This window comes from Vicugna pacos, chromosome 8, assembly GCF_048564905.1.
Source record: "Vicugna pacos chromosome 8, VicPac4, whole genome shotgun sequence".
In the NCBI taxonomy this organism is placed as follows: Eukaryota; Metazoa; Chordata; class Mammalia; order Artiodactyla; family Camelidae; genus Vicugna; species Vicugna pacos.
The window spans coordinates 3,620,571-3,644,272 of NC_132994.1; the positions used below are offsets into that span (position 1 = coordinate 3,620,571).

General features: G+C 39.7%; 1 protein-coding gene across 1 annotated transcript in view; it reads right to left on the bottom strand.

The window, feature by feature from the left end:
• COL19A1 (collagen type XIX alpha 1 chain) overlaps window positions 1-22,219 on the bottom strand; it is a 332,279-nt gene extending 310,060 nt beyond the window's left edge. Inside the window, exons 1-2 of the mRNA XM_072965486.1 lie at window positions 22,154-22,219; window positions 10,398-10,524 (exon numbers count right to left, since the gene is read on the bottom strand). Of these exons, the coding sequence (XP_072821587.1) occupies window positions 10,398-10,488 (91 nt within the window). The 5' untranslated portion in view covers window positions 10,489-10,524; window positions 22,154-22,219. The remainder of the gene's footprint in view (window positions 1-10,397; window positions 10,525-22,153) is intronic.
• Between the last annotated feature and the right edge of the window lie 1,483 nt (window positions 22,220-23,702).

Here is a 23,702-nt window from a genome sequence, read left to right on the forward strand (position 1 = left end):
GAGTGAAAAGGCTAGTCACAGACTATTACAATACATATAGCCAATAAAACATTGTCTCCAGAACATACAAAGAGTTCTCACAAATCAATGAGAAAAAGATTAAAAACCTTAATTCAAAAATGTGCCCCCCAAAATAATCTAATAAGCACTTCACAAAAGAGAATGTCCAACCTGCCAACCCACATATAAGAAGGTGCCCAACACCATTAGTCATCAGGGAGTTGCACAGTAAAACCACAATGAGATAGCACTGAATGGCTAAAACTTAAAGCACTGAAAACACACAGCACAGATGAGGATGTGGAGTGAGTTGCTTGTGGGAGTGGAAGTTAGCACAACCACTTCAGAAAACTGTTTGGCAGCACTGACTAAAGCTAAATATTCATGAACCCTTTCACCCGGAAATCCAATGACCCAAGAGAAATGAGTACAAGAATGGGTGTAATGGCTCTTTTAGAAGAGACTATTCCTTGCAGCATGACTCATAATAATCTGACACCAGGAACAACCCAAATGCTCACTGACAACAGGGGATAAATAGACAAACTGTGGTATATACAACGGAAAATGCTAGCAATAAAAAAGGATGAATGACTGCTACCTGCAACAACCTGGAGGAATCTCACAGATATAATATTAAGTGGAAAAAATATCATTCCCAAACTGCATAATTCCATTTACATGAAGCTCAAGAGATTGTATGACTCATCTATGTCAAAGTACTGGTTCCCTTAATGGGGTGTCAGTGGGAGTGGATACAGGAAAGCCTTCTGGGATTCTGGAAATTTTCTATATTTTGATCTGAGTGGCAGTTTCACAGATGTATAAATACATATGCAAAAATTCATTGCACTGTGCACCTAAGATTTGATGACCTCAAAGAAAAATAGCATGTCTATGAGAAAAATATTTTAAGCTAAAAATGATTCTCTTGCACAACAAAACTCTGAAATTCAGATTAAACTTTAATAATGACTTTAAATGACTATATGACTGTAATCAATGAGGTTAACTTTAAATTCTTCACAACATATGTAAGGAAGGTCCAATAGGTGACCAGCAAACCAAATGCCCAGACAGAAGGAGGAACTTCAAACTATGACACACAGATAAAGAGCAGAAAGTACGCTGGCCTGTTGCCAAGGTGGAAACAGTATATATCTTATTTAAATTCTTGTGAGAACTTAATGAATATACGATGGTGTCCAAGTAATAAACCTGTCACTGTGAAGTGAATAAAACTGAGCATTTCCAGCAATGTTTATGAAAGCATTTCTTCACCAAAGTCTTTAGTTTATGAAAACCAAGTACAGCTTTATATCTTTTGAATATGCACTTTGCTGTGAAAAGCTGAAGAAAACAAATGAAAACTAAGTGTTAATTATTTGGGGGTAAGATTCAAGGCACAGCAAACTGAATGCATGAGTCTTACGGTCCGCTGCATTGAAACGGCAACACAATCGAAGTGGCTATCAATGGTTGGATATGTGAATTTCTTTTAAGTATTGACACATACATTTTAATATAAATAAAGCATACATTTTGCATAAACCTGAGTGTATCTTGAAGAACTACTGATAAGACCCAAACATCTAAGCATCCTGTCAGGTAGATGGGAGCATCCCAGCAGCAGTGTCATTTCAAAGGCTCTCGGGAACCTTTCAAAAGTACTAAGATTCCAGCACAAAAGATGCACGACTTCAGGGACCTTAATCAACAGACGTCCTGAAACACAAACGCCAGTGTTTTTGACAAATTCAAGCTATGACGTTGTTCGTGATTGTCAGACCCACTTTCCTCCTGACGTGGCCTGTAGGATTTGAGTGGCTTATAATGGGGCTGGAAGGATACTGACGGGGGACAAAGGGACCAGAAATGAAGGAAGCTAGGTCAGATTTGGGGGAGATTATCTAGATTTTATCTAGCTTATTTACCAAAAATTACAAACATTTAAAAAATATGTTTTTCCTTCTCTCCCTGTAAAGATTAGAATCCTAAGGACCTAAGAACAAATCATTCAAGAGACCCTATGTGACTTTCACCCGCAAAGTTGAAATAAAATCCGTTTCCTTTCTCTCCAACTTTTTTTTCTCTGTATCAAACATGCTTCTTGAAATCATGTTCTAAACAAAATAACAGAGCACCGAGGATACTGTCCTCATGCTTTAGTAGAAATAATTTTGTCTCCACTCTCAGTTTGAAACATGTACTTAAATTTAAAAAAACACTTGGTCCTTAATCTCTAAATCCTTAAGCTATGTTCTCACCTGCTGCCTGGGCCTCCTTGTATACTGTAAAGCATTCTAGTCTTGAGATTAAATTACATGTCTTTGTTTTTTTAATTCTTTGGGGAGGGGGTAGTTAGGTTTATTGATTGATTGATTTTATTTTACTTTTCAATGGGGTTATTAGGGACTGAATCTGCGACCTCAAGCACGCTAAGCAATCACTCTACCACTGAGCTATACCCTCCCCCCCATATCACATGTCTTTTGAAACACATTTTTCCTATCATTGTTCTGGTATTTCTGAACCCACTCATAAAATTCTTCAATTTAATCTAGTGTTCACTGAAGGAGTGTTGGATTTTGTCTTTCTCTTCTCAAATAGCTAAAAAGCCCAGAGCAGTTAAAATCCATTTTTTGAATTTCTCATTGTTTCCAACTGACCAAAGACCTAAAGATGTGTGTATTTTGCTGATGCTCATATAGAAAGTGGCTCCAGAGGCCTCTGGCCTTAGGAAAAACCAAGAGGTGAGGTCATTTCTCATGCAGCACAAAGACAAAGGGAAAAGTTAAAATGAGAGGCACCCTGGGAAATAAATGCAAACATGTTGTAGGACATCTGTACACCTGTAGAAGGTTCTCAGTATTAAGCTATAAATACACCACTTTACTGGCTGCAAAGAAAGGAAATACATAATTTGTCTAGGGGACATATAATTTATAGTTTAACTTTGCTCAGTATCTGTGTTTCCACACACCTGTACTTAAGTGAATGTGTTATCAACAACACAATGTTACAGCATCAAATTAACTGTGAATTAAGGCTTGTTGAGAGGTCTTTAGGGACGATATGATACAGGAAGATATAAATTCAGAAGCCTACCCGTTCACAATCCTAGAGGCCAAGGTTTGACCGTCTCCCAAGAGGTCTTACAGGGCAGTTTTTATTGCTTTGCTGAATTTACCAGAGTCCAAGCCCTAGCCTTTGACCCTGCAGACTTAGAAATCAGATTTTAACAACACACAAAGCACACGTCCACTTCGGAGCAGTACGTGTCCCTCATTGGCCCTCTCCACACCCACTGGACTCCAGTCTCCTGGCCTTCCTTGTTATTTCAACCATATGTCATGCATGCCCTGGCCTCAGGACCTTGGGATGTGCTGCTTCCCCAGTGATCACATGCCTCCCCTTCTCACTGCCTTCATGTCTCTGCTTAACTGTCCCCACAGGGGGGCAGCCTTCCCTGACAACGCTATGTAATAAAACCTCCCCTCCTCCCTTCCACCACAAAGGCTTGCCAAATACAGCAAATAAAAACACAAATACCCAATGAAATGTGAATGTCAGATAAGTAACAAAACTATTTTTAGTATAAGTATTTCTGATGCAATGCCTGGAACATAGGCATGCGAAAATATTTTCATTATTTATCCAGCTTCAAACTTAATTGGGTGGCCGGTACTTTATCTGGCAACCTTACTTGAAAGCTCATACTCTGAGGACAGATATGGTGGTAGCTTGGACTAAGGAGGTGACAGGGAAGATGGAGAAGGGGGATGGAGTTGACATACAGGACTTGAGATACAAGAATCAATAGGATGTGATAACAGATTGAACAGAGGGAGGAGGGAGAGTTGGCTGGTTCGGCCGACTAAAAGTTTAGTTTACTGAAATGAATCCCACTGGAGGAAGAAAAGGAGATTGGACCAGGAGTAAAGTAATCTGTGGTGGAAGAGAGAAGGCTTACAAATGTTAAGTTCAAGGTGCCGTCGTATGACTGAAACATGATGCTGTGCACCAGAAATCGACACAACATTGTAAACTGACTACACTTCAATTTAAAGAGAAAGAGAGAAAGAAATATGGGTGTGGAACTCAGAAGAGAGGTTCAGGCTGTGGAGTAAATTTGCAAATGGTTGACGTGTCCATCATATTTAAAGCCACAGGCATGGATAGGGTCACACAGGGAGTGAGGGGACATGGGAAGAGGGACAACGGCTATAGTCTGAGAAATTTCAATGTTTCTCTCTATTGTCCATTTTTCCTGATTTATTTTTTCCATTTCTTCATATCCTCAGGAGTACACATGATATATAATGGAATTATTATTACCTGTAAAATCACAGTCAAATCTGCCTAGTTCCATAGACATTCTATTTATCATTCTTTTTTTTTTCCATTGAGGCATAGTTGATGTATAATATTATGTTAGTTTCAGGTGGATAATACAGTGGTTCAATATCTTTACAGATTATATTCCATTTAGAGTTATTATAAAATATTGGCTATATTCGTGGTGGTGTACAATATATTCTTACAGCTTATTTTATACATGATAGTTTGTACCTCTTAACCCCCATGCCTATATTGCCCCACCTTCCCTCTCCCCACTGGTAACCACTAGATTGTTCTCTACATCTGTGAGTCTGCTTCTTTTTTGTTATATTCACTAGTTTGTTGTATCTTTTTAGATTCCACATATAAGTGATATCTTATAGAGTTTGTCTTTCTCTGTCTGACTTATTTCACTTAGCATAATGCCCTCCAAGTTCATCCAGGGTGCTGCAAATGGCATTATTTTATTCTTTTTTATGGCTGAGTAGTATTCCACTGTATAAATATACCACAACTTCTTTATCCAGTCATCTATCAATGGACATTTAGGTTGCTTCCGTGTCTTTGGTATTGTTAATAATATTGTCATTAACACTGGGGTGCATGTATCTTTTCAAATTAGTGTTTTTGTTTTATTCAGATATATACCCAGGAGTGGGACTGCCAGGTCATATGGTAGTTCTATGTTTAGAATGCCCATACTACTTTGTTTTGTTTTTGAGGAACCTCCATACTATTTTCCACAGTGGCTGCACCAGCTTACATTCCCACCAGCAATGTAGGAGGGTTCCCTTTTCTCCACATCCTCGCCAGCATTTGCTTCTTGTGGGTTTTTGATGAGGGCCATCTGACAGGTAGCGCTCTTGTTTTCTAACATGCATAAGGGAAAATTGTTTTCTGTACCTTTAGTGACAAAACTCATATCACAACATTTGTCTCAAGATTAGCAGTGGGGAAGATGAACAGCAGCAATTTACCATAGACAGAGAACTAGTTTGCTTTCTTTTCATAAATGGATCAAAATAAGAGCCTTTTGATGTTTTGCACTTTTTTACGGGCTGACAGACTTCCTGTTGACAGACCCCTTTCATTTGATTACTAGTGCCCCTCAGGATCCTGTACACTTCAGACTTTGATAATACCTCTGATTAAATATTACAGGTTGGTAGAAATACAGTGGTTAACAAAAGTAGGTAATGAACGTTGGACCAGAACATAACAAAATAAATCTGGAAAAGTCACCAAACAAGAGGAAAAAAATGGGAACCCAGCTAGTTAAAAGAGGTAATGAGCTGTCACAGAAACTTTACTGCTTATTTGTTTTTGATTTATTTTTTATTTTGGGGGTGTAATTAGGTTTATTTATTTATTTTTTAGGGGAGGTACTGGGAGTTGAACCCAGGACCTCATGCATGCTAAGCACACACTCTACAACTTAGCTGTACCCTCCATCCAATACTTTTTTTTTTATCCAAAGCTGTCCCTCTGAAGGAGAATACCTGGTTAAGAGCTATAATCTTTATTTAATAATTGTGAAGCTTTCCCGAACTTCAAAAATTCACCAGTTACAAAGTACATTTGCCAGTAGTAGGGTTCTTAGATGTTACCATATTAAAAATAAGGAATTCTTCAAAACACAAAATAAATTTCTCTATCTGACAGCATATGTTCTGCTCTGAGTATAAGAGTGCAGTGTGTCTGTTGGTGGGAATGTAGTTTGGTGCAGCCATTATGGAAAACAGTGTGGAGATTCCTCAAAAAACTAAAAATACATATACCATGTATTGAGAAAGAAAAATACCATACGATATTATTCATATGTGAAATTGAAAAAAAAAGACACAAATGAACATATTTACAAAACAGAAACAGACTCACAGACATAGAAAACAAACTTGTGGTTACCAGGGGGAAAGGAGGTGAGAAGGGGTAAATTGGGAGTCTGAGATTTGTAGATACAAACTACTACATATAAAATAGATAAAGAACAAATTTCTACTGTATAGCACAGGGAACTATATTCAATATCTTGTCATAACTGATAATGAAAAAAATACAAAAAGAGATATATGTATGTGTATGTGACTGAAACATCATACTGTACACCGGAAGTTGACCCAGCATTGTAAACTGACCATACTTCCATTAAATAAAAAGAACAACAAAAAAAAAGAATGCAGTGTGTGTCAGTTAGTAAAAGCCAAATTTCAGAATAGTTTTTCCTTATACTCAGTAGAAAACTAGTTTAAAATGGTGTATATTTATAGTTGGAGACCTCCAGTGATAATTAATTCCATCAAGAAATTGAACCTGAAGTTTTACTATCATAAGTGAAAGAAATGACATTCAATCACGTCTCTCTTTATTAAGTCTGGCTGGCTTTGCTGCTCTTTCTTGCCCTGTTTTCTGTTTTTATTACTTTTGACGATAACTCAGTACTTTGGCTTTAGAAAAGTAGAGAAAGAGGAACCTTTAATTATTTGACACATAAGCTTCTGTTATAGAGGAAAGTTTTAAGAAACGGATTATAGCAAGTTTGAGATGGTCTGTGCAACGTGGATTCGTTCATACAACTCTCTTCCCATACGTCTTTTGACAACTAGTCGAAAAGGCCATATTCAAACTATTTATGTGCAGCCTGAAAATATGCAAATCTGCCTTATCTCATAATCACAATATAAAAGTAAAACTTACGACAGAATGTAAAATAAATAATTCTTAATAGCTTCCAGATTTTAATATTCAGAGTTATTGAATCGCCCCATATGACTCTGAATTCTGTCTCAACTGGGCCAACACTGCAAGTAATCGTTCAGCACACCACAGAGTCAAGCAAAGCAATTAAAAGACTCCATTTATCCTTCGTATATTTAGGTTTAATAGCAGACTGTTGACAACTTCTCAGAGTCCAGAGCTGAAACCCTAGCCTCTCCCTCAGATTTGCTATATTTTATTTTTAGCTGTAATCACTTCCCTCCGGTAAATGGTTAGTGACCACACGCGCAGGTCTGCACATGAGGAAACCAAAAAGGAAACCTTGCGCTGTGAGTCAGATACACAAGACACAGAAGAGCCCCTGGCAGGCTGTGCCCGGCGTGTCCTGCTCTTCAGTAATCCCTCTGACAGTGCTGTGCTGACATTTTCAATGAAGGCAAACGCAACTTGAAGTCAAGCAATTTCCATGGTACGTTTAGCATGTGTTTCACCAGCACCTCCCACCAAATGGCCTGATGAAAATCAGCTCTTCCTTTTTCTTCTTTATTAATTTCCCTCAGTGCTTCATGTTATGTGACTGATTAGCATTCAGATTAATTTTTTTAATTTTCTTTTTCTTTTTATTATTTTTTAATTGAAGTATAGTCAGTTTACAATGTTTTGTCAATTTCTGGTATACAGCATAGTGTTCCAGTCATGCATGTACATACATATATTCATTTTTAGATTTTTTTCAATATAGGTTGCTATGAGGTTATGAATATAGTTCCCTGTGCTATATAGAAGAAAATTGTTGTTTATCTATTTTATATTTAGTAGTTAATATCTGCAAATCTCAAGCTCCCAGTTTATCCCTTCCCACCCTCTTGCCCCCCTGGTAACCATAAGTTTGTTTTCTTTGTCTGTGAGGGTTCAGATTAATTTTGAATTCACACTTGGAGGAAAATCTTTCAGAAAGATTAATTGGGTAAAGTAAATTGGGTCAGAATATATGCATTTCAGTAGTCCCATATACAATATAACCTTCAAGTGTTGAGTTATCAAGGAACTCTATTCAATGGCTTGCAGTAATCTACAGTGGAAAAGAATATGAAAAATATATATATATGTATGAATGAATCACTGTGCTGTACGCCAGAAACTAATACAACATTGTAAATCAACTATACTTCATTTAAAAAAAAAAAAGAATTGAATTACCAAAGCTACAAGACCAAAACATTCAGGGGAATCCCAAGAGGGGGAAGTTTCAGTTAACACCAGATGATTAAATTCTAGAGATCCGTTGTACAAAATTGTGGACAGTACTGTATTATACACTTAGAAATTTGTCGAGAGTAAAGTTCACATCAAATGTTTTTACGCACACACAAAATAAAGAGTTATTAAAGGCAAAATTAATTAATCAATAAAATGGAATAAAATTAACGGAGCCTGGTAGCATATGGCGGAAGATAAACAGCTGAGAAAAAAATTAAAAAAAAAGAAAGTTACTTGTCCCAAAGGCAAGTATTTCTCTGTTTGCCTCAAACACACTGCGTTACGTTCACGTGGGGAGCTGGTTAAAAATGTTAATTACTGAATCTCACCCCAGGTTGTCCTGCGTAAGAGAGATCTCCAGGAGTGAGACTCCAGAATCAATACCCCTGGTGATTCTTGCTCCCACTAGAACTGGAAAACCATTTACGTAGATCCTTCAAATCATTATCTTCAGGAACACTAGCATGTGCCTAGCAACTGACTCATTTTCTTTTCTGACCGAAAAAGCCCTGGCCCCTCTGATTAAGTAGCAAATTGCATTACCTAGGATGTCTCTTAAAAGGGAGAGATGTAAATAAATTCAGAAGAAAAGCAACATTATCAGAATAAAATCTGCCCTGTGTACTTTTTTTAATTTATGTATGGTTAATTTACAATGTTGAGTGTTACTGTCTGGTGTATAACATAATAATTCAGTTACAGATATATTCTTTTCACTTTCTTTTTCATTGTAGGTTATTACAAGGTGTTGAATACAGTTCCTTGTGCTATACAGTAGGACCTTGTTGTTAATTTTATATATAGTAGTTAGTATCTGCAAATCCCAAACTCCTGATTTATCCCTCCTCCCCTTTTCCCCTTGGTAACCATAAGTTTGTTTTCTTATGTACTTCTATTTGTCATGAGTTACTCCTGATTTCTCTGAAGAGTTTTCCTCCTCCCAAAAGTATGACAGCCATAGGATGTCATTTATATGGTGTTAGAATATTTATACTTTCATGTCGATTATTTTATGAAATGTACCTCATGCCAAATTAATTCAAAAAATTGTAAAGACTTACAAAATGCTCTGAGAGGCTAAGATTTGTTAAATCTTTATAAAAGATTTTTTTATTGTATGAGTATACTTCAGACTCAAAAGTCTCTGCTAGGGTGTGTCTATACCTGTTTTGCAAAAATTATTAAAGAAATGTTTCAAAGAGTAAGCGCAGTAAGACTCATGGTCTCAGAACACATCATCACTGTGACAATGGTCAGAATATGTCGTATGTGATGCTTTGCATAGAAGGGTTGAATTTTCTCTTTGCCTAGCAAATGGCTTTTCAATGTGTCCAGTTCGTAATACGAAGTCCATCTAGACCAGTGAGTTACACATACTCAGTATTCAAGAAAAGTTTTCCAAATTAGCCACGTAATCATTTTTAAAAATCAGAGGTGGAAGTAATTACTTCAAACTGCCTTCAGTCCTTTGGAAGTATTTATGAGGTTGATACTTTAAGAACTGCAAATAAATTTTACCTATTTAGATCAAAAAATGCTCTAGGACTGTTGATCATTTGTTCACCACATCTGAGACTGAGACACATAAAACTGAGACATAATTAAACTACATTTCCTTCTATGGCTCCAATTCTGTTTTTCACTTTTCCTTAATTAACATTAGCTCTGTCCCTGGTTAATCCTAAATGGTGATGGGTTTTCATACTTACAATTTGAATAACTTGAATAACTTATAATTTAATGAGGGAAAGGGAGATATATATATATATATATATATATACATACACACAGAGATGCACACACATCTTTCTATTTGTAAATATCAGTGAGAGAAAGAAAAGGCTATTTAGACATATGAAAAAATGAGGTAACTTTAGAAAATCTTAATGTGTGATGTGAAGGTAAATGGGAGAAACAATAAGTTATTATCTATTTTGTGCTAGTAGATTTAATCGACGACCTGTTCAACCTTAACAAGATTTACTTTCATCACTTTTAGATATGAAGACATTTACATGAACATGTATAGATGTTATTTATAAATAACATTTGGTGAGCAAACAAGGAGGTGGCCTGGATACCTGTCTTGTCCCTGACCGTCACGGAAGCGGAAGCAGGAAGCAGCAGCAGGGCCGCCCAGAGCCAGAGTTTCCAAGAGCTGCCACGTGTCATTGTGTCTCCAAACCACGTGGACCAGGGGCCACGGATCTGCAACACAGTAGGATATCTGAATTGAACTTACTGTATACTGTTCCTTTCATCATCAACTCCAGAAAATCCTCATCACCAAAGAGAACACAGTAGATTTTACATTATATATAATGACATAATTGGATATACAATTATATATGTAATTAGACATCATATAGCCATAGGTACCTGATTATGTATGAAGGAGCTCTGAAAATATTTTCAGATTCATTCTTAATTAATTACCAATGTCCATGCAGCCTCTTATAACTTAAATTTCTCTTCCAAACTTTTTACAGCCACACAGCTTACAATGATTTGTATATATCTTTTTTTTTAAATCCTAGTAAAATATACATAACAAAGTTTACCATCTTAACCATTTTTAAGCGTACAGTTCAGTGGCATTAAGTACTTTCACATCGTATAATCATCCCCACCATCCATAACTTTTCATCTTGCCTCTGGACCTATCAAAAAATAACTCCCCATTTCTCACCCCCACCACCACCACTACTCCCAGCCCCTGGCAACCACCATTCTGTTTTCTGTCTCTACAAATTTGGCTACCCTAGGTAACTTGTACGTGGAATCATGCTGTATTCATCCCTTTGTGACTCTATTTCACTTAACATAATGTCCTTAAGTTTCAACCATGTTGTAGCACGTGTCAGTACTTTCTTCCTTTTTAAGGCTGAATCATATGCCACTGCATGACCAGACCACAGTTTGTTTATCCACTCCTCCTGATGGACACTGGACGCTCCCATTTTTGGGTACTGTGAATAACGCTTCTACACGTCTATGAACATGAATGTACAAAAATCTGTTCAAGCCCCTGATTTCGATTCTTTTGGGTACATACCCAGAAACGGAATTGCTGGATCATATGATCATTCTACTTGCAATTTTCTGAGGAACCACTGTTTTCCACAGCAGCTGCACCCTTTTACATTCCCATCAACAATGCACAATGGTTCCGATTTCTCCCATCCTCGTCAACATTATTTTCTGTTTTTTTCTGGGGCTTCTTTGGGGGGGGGTAAATTTGAGTTTTTTTTCTTAATAGTGGCCATCTTAATGAATGTAAGATGGTATCCCACAGTGGTCTTGATGATCATTTCCCTAAGAATTAGTGATGTTAAGCATGTTTTATTAGCCTGTGCTCACTTTTTAATGTGGTTGTTTGTTTCGGTTTTGTTGTGTTGTAGGAGTTCTTTACATACTTCGATAATAACCCCTTATCAGACAGAGTGATTTACAAATATTTTCTTCCACATTGTGGGTTGCTGTTTCACTCTGTTAATTGTGTCCTTTGCAGCACAGAAGTTTTTATTTTTTTATTTTTTTGTAGTCCAGTTCATCTATTTTTTTTGTTTGGTGTCTATTCTTTTGGTGTCATATACAATGATTTATATTTTTGAAATATATTATTTCACAATTCTATTTTCTTTTCTGAATAGTAGTGTTATATACTTGGGCTTCACTAATATTGTTATATTTTCTATAAACTTAACTATATTATTACTGGATTGAAAAGTCCCTGCTACTGGAGTGATTACTGCACATGTGAAAAGTATTCTTTTTCTATTTAAAGAAAAAAAATGGATATATGCAGTGCCTACCCCATCTGAGCCTGTCATTGGCATCATTTTTAACATGAATGTGTTTCCTCCGATAATTGTTTGTCTGTCTGAATGGAGATGCCTACTTTGGAGCTGTTACAATGAAAGACTTAGTAAATATCATCCCTGCAATGGAAATCTGAAACATTACTTAAATTAATTTTTATATTGAAGTAACTAACATGGAAACAAATCGCAAGTAAAAATTTGCTCTCTTAGTGTATTCAGCAACTACAACATTATTAGAATAGCTATTGTTAAGAGTTTATATACAAATAATATTATATCATTTTTGCCATAACTCAAAGTGTTTTCAAGTCAAATATAAAATAATGCATCATACCAATGCCTAGATGTTGTCAATGTTCCAACTCTTTGGAAAAAAACTAAAGACACCATCTTTGATATTCTGCATGTGCCAAATACTCTAAGATCAGCATTTTAAAATTAATTCAAGATTTAGATATTTCTGGATGAATAGCTAGAAACAGTAATTGCAATATTAAAACCATATGTGGTTCTAAATATCAAACAGCTGGTTTTATGCCTTGTTTCTTTTGAACACTCTCATTGAGCTATCGTTGCAATCCTCATATGACTTTGCAAACTTACCCCAGCTGTTTTCAAGTCAGTTGGTAACTGTTAAAGCAACTCGTTCTATTTCAAATAAGTGAACTCACAAATATTGATCTAACTTTCAGAGAGATCCTTGATTGTTTGCATTTTTAAGCAAAGTGATTTTTATTAGTTAACAAATTTCAGGGTAGCCTAGTGGTTAAAACTTCGTGTTTGGGTTCTGCCACTCACGATCAAGTTAAATAATTTCACTGAGCCTTCATTTATTCATCTGAAAGCTGGTATAAATTATTTAATACCTGGAAAGAATATGGTACAGGGCCTTGAACATAGTAAGTGTTCAGAAAGGTCCCTGCTATTATAATTGTTTGCTCCACATATTCATAAAAAACAATTAGTAAAAATCTTCGATTATATTTATCTATTCAACCTGAGATTGATATTGATATTGGAACAAAGGAGAAATGCCAAAGCATCCCAAACAGTTTCTGTTGTTTGAAGCTTTGGTCTCTGTTTTGGCAACAAAGAACCAGAGGGCTATACAGCTGTGAGCATGAGAGTTCAATCTTGCAGTCTCCCCACTATTTCTCTGACTCACTTAGAGGATTACAGAACTTAACTTCAACCTCATGTATTCAAAATGCTTGAAGACTAGATGTTTTAGTTAGTTGACAAAATACTCTAGTTACTAAAGAACTCCACCACTCTGCTGAAATGTCTCCGGCCAAGCTCAGCAAGAACTTGGAAGAAGAGTCAATCCTTTTCTCTCCACATCGAATTCAACTCTTGGAGGCATGTCCAGCAGCTGATCACTCCCTCCTTCTTGACACCCTCAGTCTCATTGGCCTTCCTGCCCTCACACTCTCTGGTATTTCCTTCTAAATCCCCTTGTCAGAACATTTTTCTACCTGATTTCTTAATATTGGTATCTATGGGCCCTCCTCCCCTATCCCATTATAATGTCTCCTTAGGTAATTCTACCAGTGCTCCTGGCTTTAAGTAGTATCTGTCAGATGATGGATCTAAAAAGTACATCTTCTCTGAACTTCAGACTTTGCATTCAGCTGCCTACTCACTATATCCTCTTAGCAGTCACACAGACATGTACATCTTAATACAAATTAAATGCTTGTTTTTCACCCACAACTTGACTCTCATGGTCTTCCCAGTCTCAATAACTAGCACCCATCAAAGTGCTCAAACTAAATACCTAAGCAACACATTGATTCTTCTGCCTTGTGCATCACCATCTCCCAAATCCAAACTATCAACAAGTCACATCAGTGTCACCCCGAACGTATCTCAAACCCATCTATTTCTGTCCACTCCTCGGCTGGTGTGGACTCTTCAACAGTTTCCTAACTGACTTCCCCACCCATCCTTGGCTCCTGACCAACCCCACTCTATAGCACTAGAGAGCTTTCCTCAGAATCAAAGTTGGATCTTGTCACTTCACTGTTTCAAACCCTTTACTGGTTTCCCATTGCACTTCATATGGAACCCAGAAGTCTTTGTATAGCCTAGGAACCCCTAATAAACTGGCCCCTGCCCACCTGGCAGTCTCATTTGGTTCTTTTCACTGATGTCCTAGTCTTCGAAGCACCTGACTCTCCCACTTCAGGGCTTTTGTGCATGTTGTTTCTACATCCAGGAACATGCTGCATCCTGTTCACCTTGCATCTTTCGAATTTAATGCTACTACGTGGACGAGCCCTCCCCTGACCAGTGAGTGTCCTGGCCCCATTATTCTCTAGCTCAGACTATTCTGTCTGCACACATAAGTTTACTGCCCTCACTCAAATCTTAGCTCCTTGAGGGCAGGGACTGTATGTCTTGTCCATCACTGTATCCTGGGTGTCTGGCTTAGTACCTGGAAAAGCAGGGATGCAATAAGTATTCTTTGAATTAAAAAGTAAGAAACAGCCAATGTTTAGATCATGAGATACAGTGAATTATATTTGAATCTGTAGTGACAATAATTTAATCTTATTTTATAATTCTTCAGGCATTCCAGAATCTTATTATATTTCAAGAGTCATTATAATGGACATCCTTCCTCCTTGTAACTTTCTAAAATGTGTTACTATGAGAGGTTCCGATCTTGATTAGAAGTGAACTCCACTCAGCCAGGAACATATGAAAAACCTATCAAGGTCTCAAAATAAAACATTGTGTATGTTATACACACACACACACCCCTTTTCCACATCTTTAACTCTGCTGTAGGAAACTGCGGGGTCAAAGCCAACAAAACTATCATGGGCAGAACTTCCCTTGGGGACTTTCTGGACTCTCCCCCAGATGCTATTCACTGTCCCCAGACACCTGCTGTCCTTGACCCACTTCCAGTGTCCTCTCTCGATTTCTCAATTCTGTGCTTTGTCCACCACCAAAAAATCTCCTTCTTCATCAGAACTGGCCTGTTTTCTATCCTGTGTCCTCAGATCCTGCTAGGTGACTATCAAGGCCGTTTTAGAATTAAATTCAAGTCAATGTCATCACAGTTTAATGTGTTCTTCTTCCCAGGTAAGACTTCAACACAGACCTTCAATGCTTTCCCAATGGAGGGACTCGTGCAGAGTCTCGGGATTAATATATGTGGGTGGGGGGTTCTCAGGGCCGCCAAATCACTTTTTTTCCTCAACTTGTACAAAGATGGCCCATGATAGATTTTAAGAAGGATATGGAGAATACTGGTCTCACTTTCTGAGGCAGAATTCTGATAGATGGCATTTTATTTAATACTTATAGGAAGTTGAGAGGCAGGCGTGGCTGCCCTGAACATTAGCAAGAGATCCACATTCCGTATGCCTAAAGGTTAAAACTAATGCTAATAAAACCAATATGCGTTTCCTTCATTTATCTTGGTAAATCTACTTTCACAAAGACCTAAAAGCCAAGGTCAAGTTTACAACTGAACAGAACAGATAGCAAGGGCCCTGGAAAACCTTAATCTTTCATTCCCGCAACTGGATGAGGTCCTACAATGTGCCACTAGGGACACCGGAGTTATTGGGCATACCGCTGTGAGCCAGTCGCTGGTATCACTCTGGGTTTTTTCTTATTTACAAAATGTTTTTTTAATTTGATAAGCATCGCCATATTTTCTCATGATTGAAACAATTTAAAAATAAGCTTGTGCGTTCACATAGATTTTTTTTAAATGTAGCATCTTGTGGGGAGGGTATAGTTCAGTGGTAGAGTGTGTGCTTAGCATGTATGAGGTCCTGGGTTCAACCCCAGTACCTAAGTTAAAAAATAATAAAATAAGATTAAAAATAATATAAAATGTAGCATTTGAATTACAAATGATTAGCAGAATCCATTACTTCATAGTACATCATCATCTGTACAAACTTCATTTAATTGAGTACCTAGGCAAAAGTAGGCTGGTGTTTGATGCAAAGGTATATTAAAATCAAAATCAAAAATAAAGATCGAGAAGAAACAAACATGTCCGTTATCTTTGAGAGATAAGCACTAGGAAGCAAAGGAAAACAGAAGACGTAGATCGAAGGACGGAATGGGGGCTTGCTAGATACGATGGTCAGGGCTCATACAAAGGAAAGCAAACCAAATCTGCCTGCAGAATAATTTTACTGTCATGCCATCTAACAATGTATAATGCTCATTCTGCAGCTTTGAAATTTGGTATTAGGTAAAGAGTCAGAGCATTTGATCTCATATCAAAATAAAAAATAACATGGAAAAGGCAAGTGAAAGGAGAAAAAGTGAGGAGATGATAGAAGGGAATATCGATTCACTTTAAGGAGGCTGTTAAATGAACAACCCAAAACTTTGACTTAAAAAAGTAGGCTTGACTTGTTAAATGGCTAAGAGAACTTATGTTTTCAGAGCACTCATTATAAAGAAATGCTGTGGGTACAATGACCTATTGTATAGCACAGGGAACTATAGTCAATTTCTTGTAATAACATAATGGAAAAGAATCTGAAAAGAAAAAATATACATGTATGTTTATGTATAACTGAATCACTCTGCTGTACACCTGGAACTAACATTGTAAATCAACTACACTTCAATCAATTTTTAAGGTCAAAAAATAAAATTAAATTGATGCATTAAATATATTTTTAAAAAAATAAACGCTGTGTGAGTGGGTAGAGGCTTTGAATTTTAAATCAAACCTTCTTGACTCCCCTCCAATATGCCTCTTCCTAACTCCACCAAGAGACTCTGGCCATCCTGCTATGAAGCAACCCATCTCGTAAGTAAAAACAACAGGTGTGACACACCTGTTTTTTTACCAATCTTTAGAATCTATCTTTAGTGAAACGATAGTAGAGTCTATGAACTATTGGAGAAAATCGACTGGAAAGTCACTCTTATACAGTTAAAAAGCCAAGCCAACAGTAGGACAAGAAACCCTCAAGACCTTAGGACTAGACATAGCCTTATTTCACAGTTTTGCCATCAGCCGTAGTGATGCATCTGAGGTTAGTCTGCAGAAGTCTTTTGCAGCTTGGGCGATGTTTCTGCCCTTGTTAGAGTCTACAGAAACCTCTTGATTTTTTTTCCCCTTCTCTTCTTCTTTTTTAAATTACTGTTTGACTGCACGTACACATTATATTTCACGTAAATACATATATACTTCCTGATTTTTACATTTCACTTACAGGCATCACCTTTAGGATCCCAAATCCCATCTAGGAAACCAAATCAGAAATTTCAAAATCGTCTCGAAATCATTCGTCATCCCCCACGTCAAACCTCTATCCAAGTCTACCAAATCTACCTATAAAACGTTTTTTAAAACCATACCAGCTTCCTCATTCTCACAAAAGCTGCCCAAGTTCATGTCCTCACCATCTCTAACTTGGAAAAATGCAACAGACTCCAACAGCCTCCTCTCCTCCAGGCCTGTTCCATGTAGTTCCATCTCCCGCCCGCCCAAGAACTCGATTTCCAAAGCAAAGACCTAATGGCTTTCGTGTTCTGCTTTATCAAAATCTCCTGCTGCTCCTCATCCCCACGCCTAAGGGAGGCGCTTGAGGCTGTGTTATGTGGGGCTTCAACCCATCTGACCAGGCTCCTGTCCCACAGCCTCCTTCCAAACAAACTACTCCATCACACTCCTCCCAACTCCCCAGTTCCCCAAACATGCCAGGCTTCTGCACAGGTTGTTGGGATGTTCTTCTAGTTCTCTCTCCATCTGCTGGACATTGACCCTGCCTTCCACACGTTCAATGCCGTGTCCTCTATGAAGTCTGCAGACCCCATCGTGGGGTTCATTCCTCACTGCCTCACCATCCCCCAGAGCTCGGCTCAGTCTGTACCGCATAGTAGTAACTCGTGTACATTCTGTCTCCTCTGTACTGAACATCGTATCTTAATGTTTGCATTTTGTTTAAACTTGGCATTCAGTAGGTACTCATTTGATCAATTTGTAGGAGGCATATAGCCTAAGGCAATACATTTACCAAAAAACAAATGAAAGGTTGAAACCAAGTAATAAATCAAGCTATGGACTTAATATTTACCACAAGGTATGAATGAACTGAAGAGTTACACAGAAATATAGGGAAATCTAATAAAAGACTGGTCAATGAACATAATTTCAGTTATTTAGTGAGACCAAAAAAAAAATACTATTGAACTTTACAGAAAACATCCTCACTGGTTCTTTTTTTTTTTTAAGATCCTTTGCATTATCTTTTTATTTTTCAATTGAAGTATAATCAGTTTACAATGTTGTGTCAATTTCTGGTGTACAGCATAATGTTTCAAGATTATACATATACATACATATATTGCTTTTCACATTCTCTTTCTTTATAGGTTCCTACAAAATAATATAGTTCCCTGTGCTCTACAGAAGGACTTGTATATGTCACTGGTTCTTAATGTTTATACTTCTCTAAAAGTGATGAACTCTAAAACATTTTTCCTAGTAGTATTCCTATCTCTGCAAAACCAGTGGCGACTTCCCAGGGGGTCGATAGCTCATGTTCCCTTGAGCTTAACCAACTCTCTCCACCGTTAAAAGACTTCTTTGTTTTATTGACTCGCTTCTCTGAACTACAGTTGTCAGTATCAACGGTTTGATACTGTTCTCAATTGCGACCGTCAGGACTGACCTCTATTTTGTCAGATTTTATTTCTCTAGCTCTATTTCCACAGATATTTCTAGATAAATGACCCAATGCCACTTCAAATTTTAAATTAATATATATAAATATATATATACTTTTTTCCGAATCCATTCACTTTTCCTCCTGTTTCTGTTTGAAAGACTCTACTAGCTTTCTGATCTAATAATCTTGCCATCTCAGGATTATCTTCAATTTTTCTCAAGGAGAGGGACCAGAGATGCTCTGGGCTTTACAACCTCTGCATGGATAAGATAGGCCTATTATGCCACTTTTTTTTTTAAATTCCACTCTTGCATTTTCCATCTTTATATCAGTTTCCAAATATGCCACTCGCAAAATCACCTGCAAAATGATAACCTACAAAATCACACCCTAAAGAGTCCCTTGGTCCTCAGTGTCTCCTCTCTGATACTGACTTGGCAGGGGCATCTCTGGTTTCACCCCAGTTGGATTCTCAGTCTTACTGGCACATGACAGATCACCCTCACCTCTAAGCCTTCACACATGCCATTCCTTCTGGCTGGAATGCCCTCTCTTGCTCTATTCTGCTAAGCCTCCTTCTTCTCTGCCTCTTTAGCATACACATCCTCCACATGGCTCGCCTCAAATCATCCAACTCCAGAGTCCTCCATTCTATTTTTTTCCAGCATCCTCCCACCCCAGGTTATACATTAGCATCTCTCCAGCTCTGCTGGTTTGTATTAATGCTAATTTTTCATTCCACACTTGAATTTGTATTTAGGATGCCAACTGGCCATACAACCATGGTTTCTATCTCCACATCTTCTCCTGCCTTTTAAACACCCATTCTGTGTACCCACCAGGCATCTCTGCCTGCTGGGGGGGAAGAAATAAATAAAAGAACTAAAATTGCAGCAGGAGAGATTAAAATGAAGGTCCAGAAAGTAAATGGGAATTTTCCATTACTGGCAAATGCCATGGGCTTCCATCTGTTTTAGGTGGTTTCCTTGGACGCCGATGATTCAGGTACAGAGACAATGTCCCAGCTGTCAGAATCATCACATTTGGTTTTCTGTTCTCCTTTTGCTCTTTCTCTGACCTTTTCTTACCAGGTTCGGGCTCAGTCCCCTGGTCTACTGCCTGCCTCCTCCCTCCTTTCCCAGGAAAGCCCACTCAGACTCGGACCAGCTGGAAAACTCAGCTGCACAACACCTCAGGAAAGGCCCTGCCTGTCACTTTCTACATTTTCTATCCCCTCAAGGGAGAGAATGAACTTTCCACCCCTGGGGATCACTTTTTGCCCCATCTGAAAACCTAAACATTTCAGCTCCTGCTCTGCAGGCACATATCAAAGATCCTTGCTTAGAAAGGGTCCTACAGTTTTCTCCCCAAGGACCAGCAAGGAGATGCTGAAAGACCCTTGAAAGATGGGGCAGGACCCTGTGGGGCCTTCCGGGGACAGACCCCCTCCCCGATGGCCTCTGCTGTAGCCTGTCTCTCAAGTAACCAGATAACAGTAGCTCATGCATATTTCTTGAGTTTTTCAGATGCTTAAAACAACCGCCAAATGGAAGTAATTAACAACTTGATGATTGTGACCGCTTGACCCCCAGACCATCTGGCCCCTAGTGGCTGATAATGTTGACCACCCCATTACCTCCACATTAACCAGAGAATCCCAAACAAGCTGGTCACGCACCCTGCGACCCCCCATCCCTCATCTGGCTTTTAAACATGCTTTGCCAAAACCCCTTTGGGGAGTTCTGGGTTTTCTTGGGCATGACACCTCTACTCCCACCCCCCTTCTCCTTCCTCAGCCCTGCAAAAAAAACCTTTCTCTGCTCTAAACGCCAACATTTTGGTATTTTTTTTTACTTCATTGTGCATGGAGCACACAAACTTGCCTTGGGTAACAGTGTCACTCAGTTCCCCAGTTTTTTTTAAATCCCTGAAAGAATGACTCTGGTGCTTGGGGCAGAAGAAGACGCACCATTGCTGTCGCCCTTTCTTTTCTTTCTTTCTTTCTTTCTTTTTTTTTTTCTTTGTGGGTGGGTGGGAGGGGGCTGTTGGAGAGGTTTTATCTCATCCGCGCCATTATCTGCAGATACAAATTGCCCACCCGGATGGTCCTCCCACCTTGTTTTGTCCTCCGACTCCAGCAGAAGATGGAACCAAGTAGTCTTGGAATTGGGGATGGGTTGTGGGGAGGCAGCACAGTTATTTCCTTGACCCCCATTTCCCAGCCTCAAGCAGGAGCTCAGATCACTGGCTGCTACAATTTCTGGATGGTTCCAGTAAAACTCCACGCATTTTCAGGATTCTGAGTCCTGCTCTTCTCCACCCCCAGTCCACTGTGCCCTGAAGCTGGCCGGCCACGTGTCCTGGACCCCCGCTCCTCCCCACCCTCCGCCACTCCGCGCCTCTGTGCCTCTAGGGTCTCCTGGAACCTGGCCGGTCCACCCGCTGGTCTGCCCACTGACTCGCCTGCTTGCTGCGTTCCTCGGTCGCCGACGTAGAGCAGCTCTGGCTTTGGGATGAGCCAGCGAGCCTGCGGTGGCGGCGGGCTGGGTTCCGGCCCAACAAACTTCTTCGGGACCCTCCAGCGGGCGCCCCAGCGGGCGGCCCGCCTCCTCCCCGCGCCCTCGGAGGCGGATCCCGGCAGCGGAGGCAGCGGCTGGGGCGGTGGGGGCGCCTGGGCGCAGGGCCGGGGCCGAGGAGGCCGAGTCCTGGGACCGCCGCCGGCGCCCGCGCCCCGGGGAGCCGCACTCGGAGAAGCAGCCGCGGGTCGGAGCCGGTAACCCGGCGGGGAGGAGGCACCGCAGCCCCGCGCCCCCCTGTTTATGTCCCTTAACTGTCTCCTCGCTACCAGGGGAGGGGAGCGTCTCTAGACCGAGACAAAAGAAAAAAATCGAGCGGCACGAATGTATATTGAGTTTATTTGTTTTGTGCCTTTAACCTCATAGATTTTTGTTTTCATTCTGTACTGGTGTCTGTTCACAGCCGCATCAGCAGGGCTCCTGGTTCCGCCTTACAAACACGCAGTCCAGCCAAATCACCTAGAAATAAAGTATGTAGCCCGCAGCCTGCCTTCCGTGAACCCGGCCACACAAACCACAATCTGTGTAGCCTGCAAAGTGGCTAGATCGTGCCACCCGTTGGGGGCCCCGCCGTTGCGCACGCTCTCCATGGGAATGCGGAATTGCAGGTGTGCGCTATTCAGCCACCCAGACCCAGCTCCGCGCGCAGCACCGTTTTCACGTTTTCTCGCCAAGCAGATGCACGCCGAGGACGAGAAACGCGAGCGGGTGACCCAGGGCTGGCCTGCGTGCGGGAGGGCGGGGGGAGGCCGGGTGGCCGCGCAGCGCAGCTTACCTTGACCGCGACCGCGAGCGCGCGCCTGGCCCCCCGGAGGCGCAGTGGAGTCCGGGCAGGGCTGCCGTACCGCCGGGACTGAGCGCCCTGCGAGTGGGGAAGGGGAACGCATCCCTGCCCTTATTAGTCTCTCCCGTGTGACCCTCCCACTCGGCGGGGACGGAGGACTCCGCCAGACAGGACTCCGCCAACTCGCGCCCAGGTTTTGCTTAATTACAGCCCTGTCGCCTGGGAGCCACGAAGAATGCCTTTCAGGTTTCTGTTTTATTAGCGGTTTCACAGATAGGATGACGGATGGATGCAAGTGCCTATCCATAGTGTCTCACTTGGGTTAGGAAGTGTCTTCAAAGTATGGCATGTGGCGTCCATTCACAGGTAGATCATTAGTTTTTTTTAACACTTGAGCTAAAAGGGAAAGTCATTTATGTTTCAGTTTTTACTTTTATTTCTGTTTCTATAAAGTTCATCAAAGAGAGCCTGCCGGATTCTGATCATGTGCGTGGATACAGGTTGGTGGGACATGGTTTGTCTCAGAGTCCACAAAAGTATTATGTGATTTTAAATATTGTATCTTTCTGTGAATTGAAACTGCAGATCCTGGATTTTGATCTGGGAGTCTTTGGGACTCCTTGGAACATGTGAAGGTGACATTTTTCTGCAGGTCGGTGTAGGTGTATGTGTGTATGTGTAGGTAGACAGATTATATATAGTAGGTATGCATCTATATTTGTAATACATATTGTGTGTGTATATATATATATGTATATATATTTGAAAGAAAAGTGAAACCATTATAGAATTCAGGCATTAAAAACAGACAAATTTGTTTAATGCTCAGTATTGGCACAGTTGGAGATAAATAAGAATAAATTATACTATTTATCACTAACAGTTAATATCATTAAGGTAATAGTCATCTTAAACCATAGAAATAGGGTTCACAAATGGTCTGGGCTCACAGATCAGGAAATAAAGAAAATTAGGCTGGTAAAAATCAAAATGTTAAAAAAATTAGAAGATAGCTGTTTCCACTTCATGGAAGTGAAACTCTTAAAGAGTCAACGAGAAGTGGTTTTTAAACCTGTCTTTCAGCGTGATCAAAATCCCTGCAGTTTCGGAGTCTTGCATCCATGGTGATGCAAACCAAGTTTCTATGTCAGGACTTAAAACCTCCTGGTGTGTTTTCTTCTCCTGTGATTTTCATCACTGGTTTTTAGTTCACTGTGGAAAGAGGCCAAGGAAGGAGGATGTCACACGAGTCACACCGCTCAGATGGCCATTTGGAAAACACGGTTCACAAACCTGCATCAGACTTGTGCCGATCTTTCTCTGATTTTTTAAATAGTATTACCCTGATCTGAATCTTTTTTTTTTTTCTCACTAAGCAATTGTACTTTATCTTTTAATTTTGCTAGTGAGTTGAAGTAAAAGCATCCAGGCTTTATTTCTCTCAGAGATTATTAACTTTACATTTATATTTAATTAGTACTATTTAAAGGAAGACTTTAAAACTATTTAACAGGAAGCTGGACATTTTGCCTCTAATGTG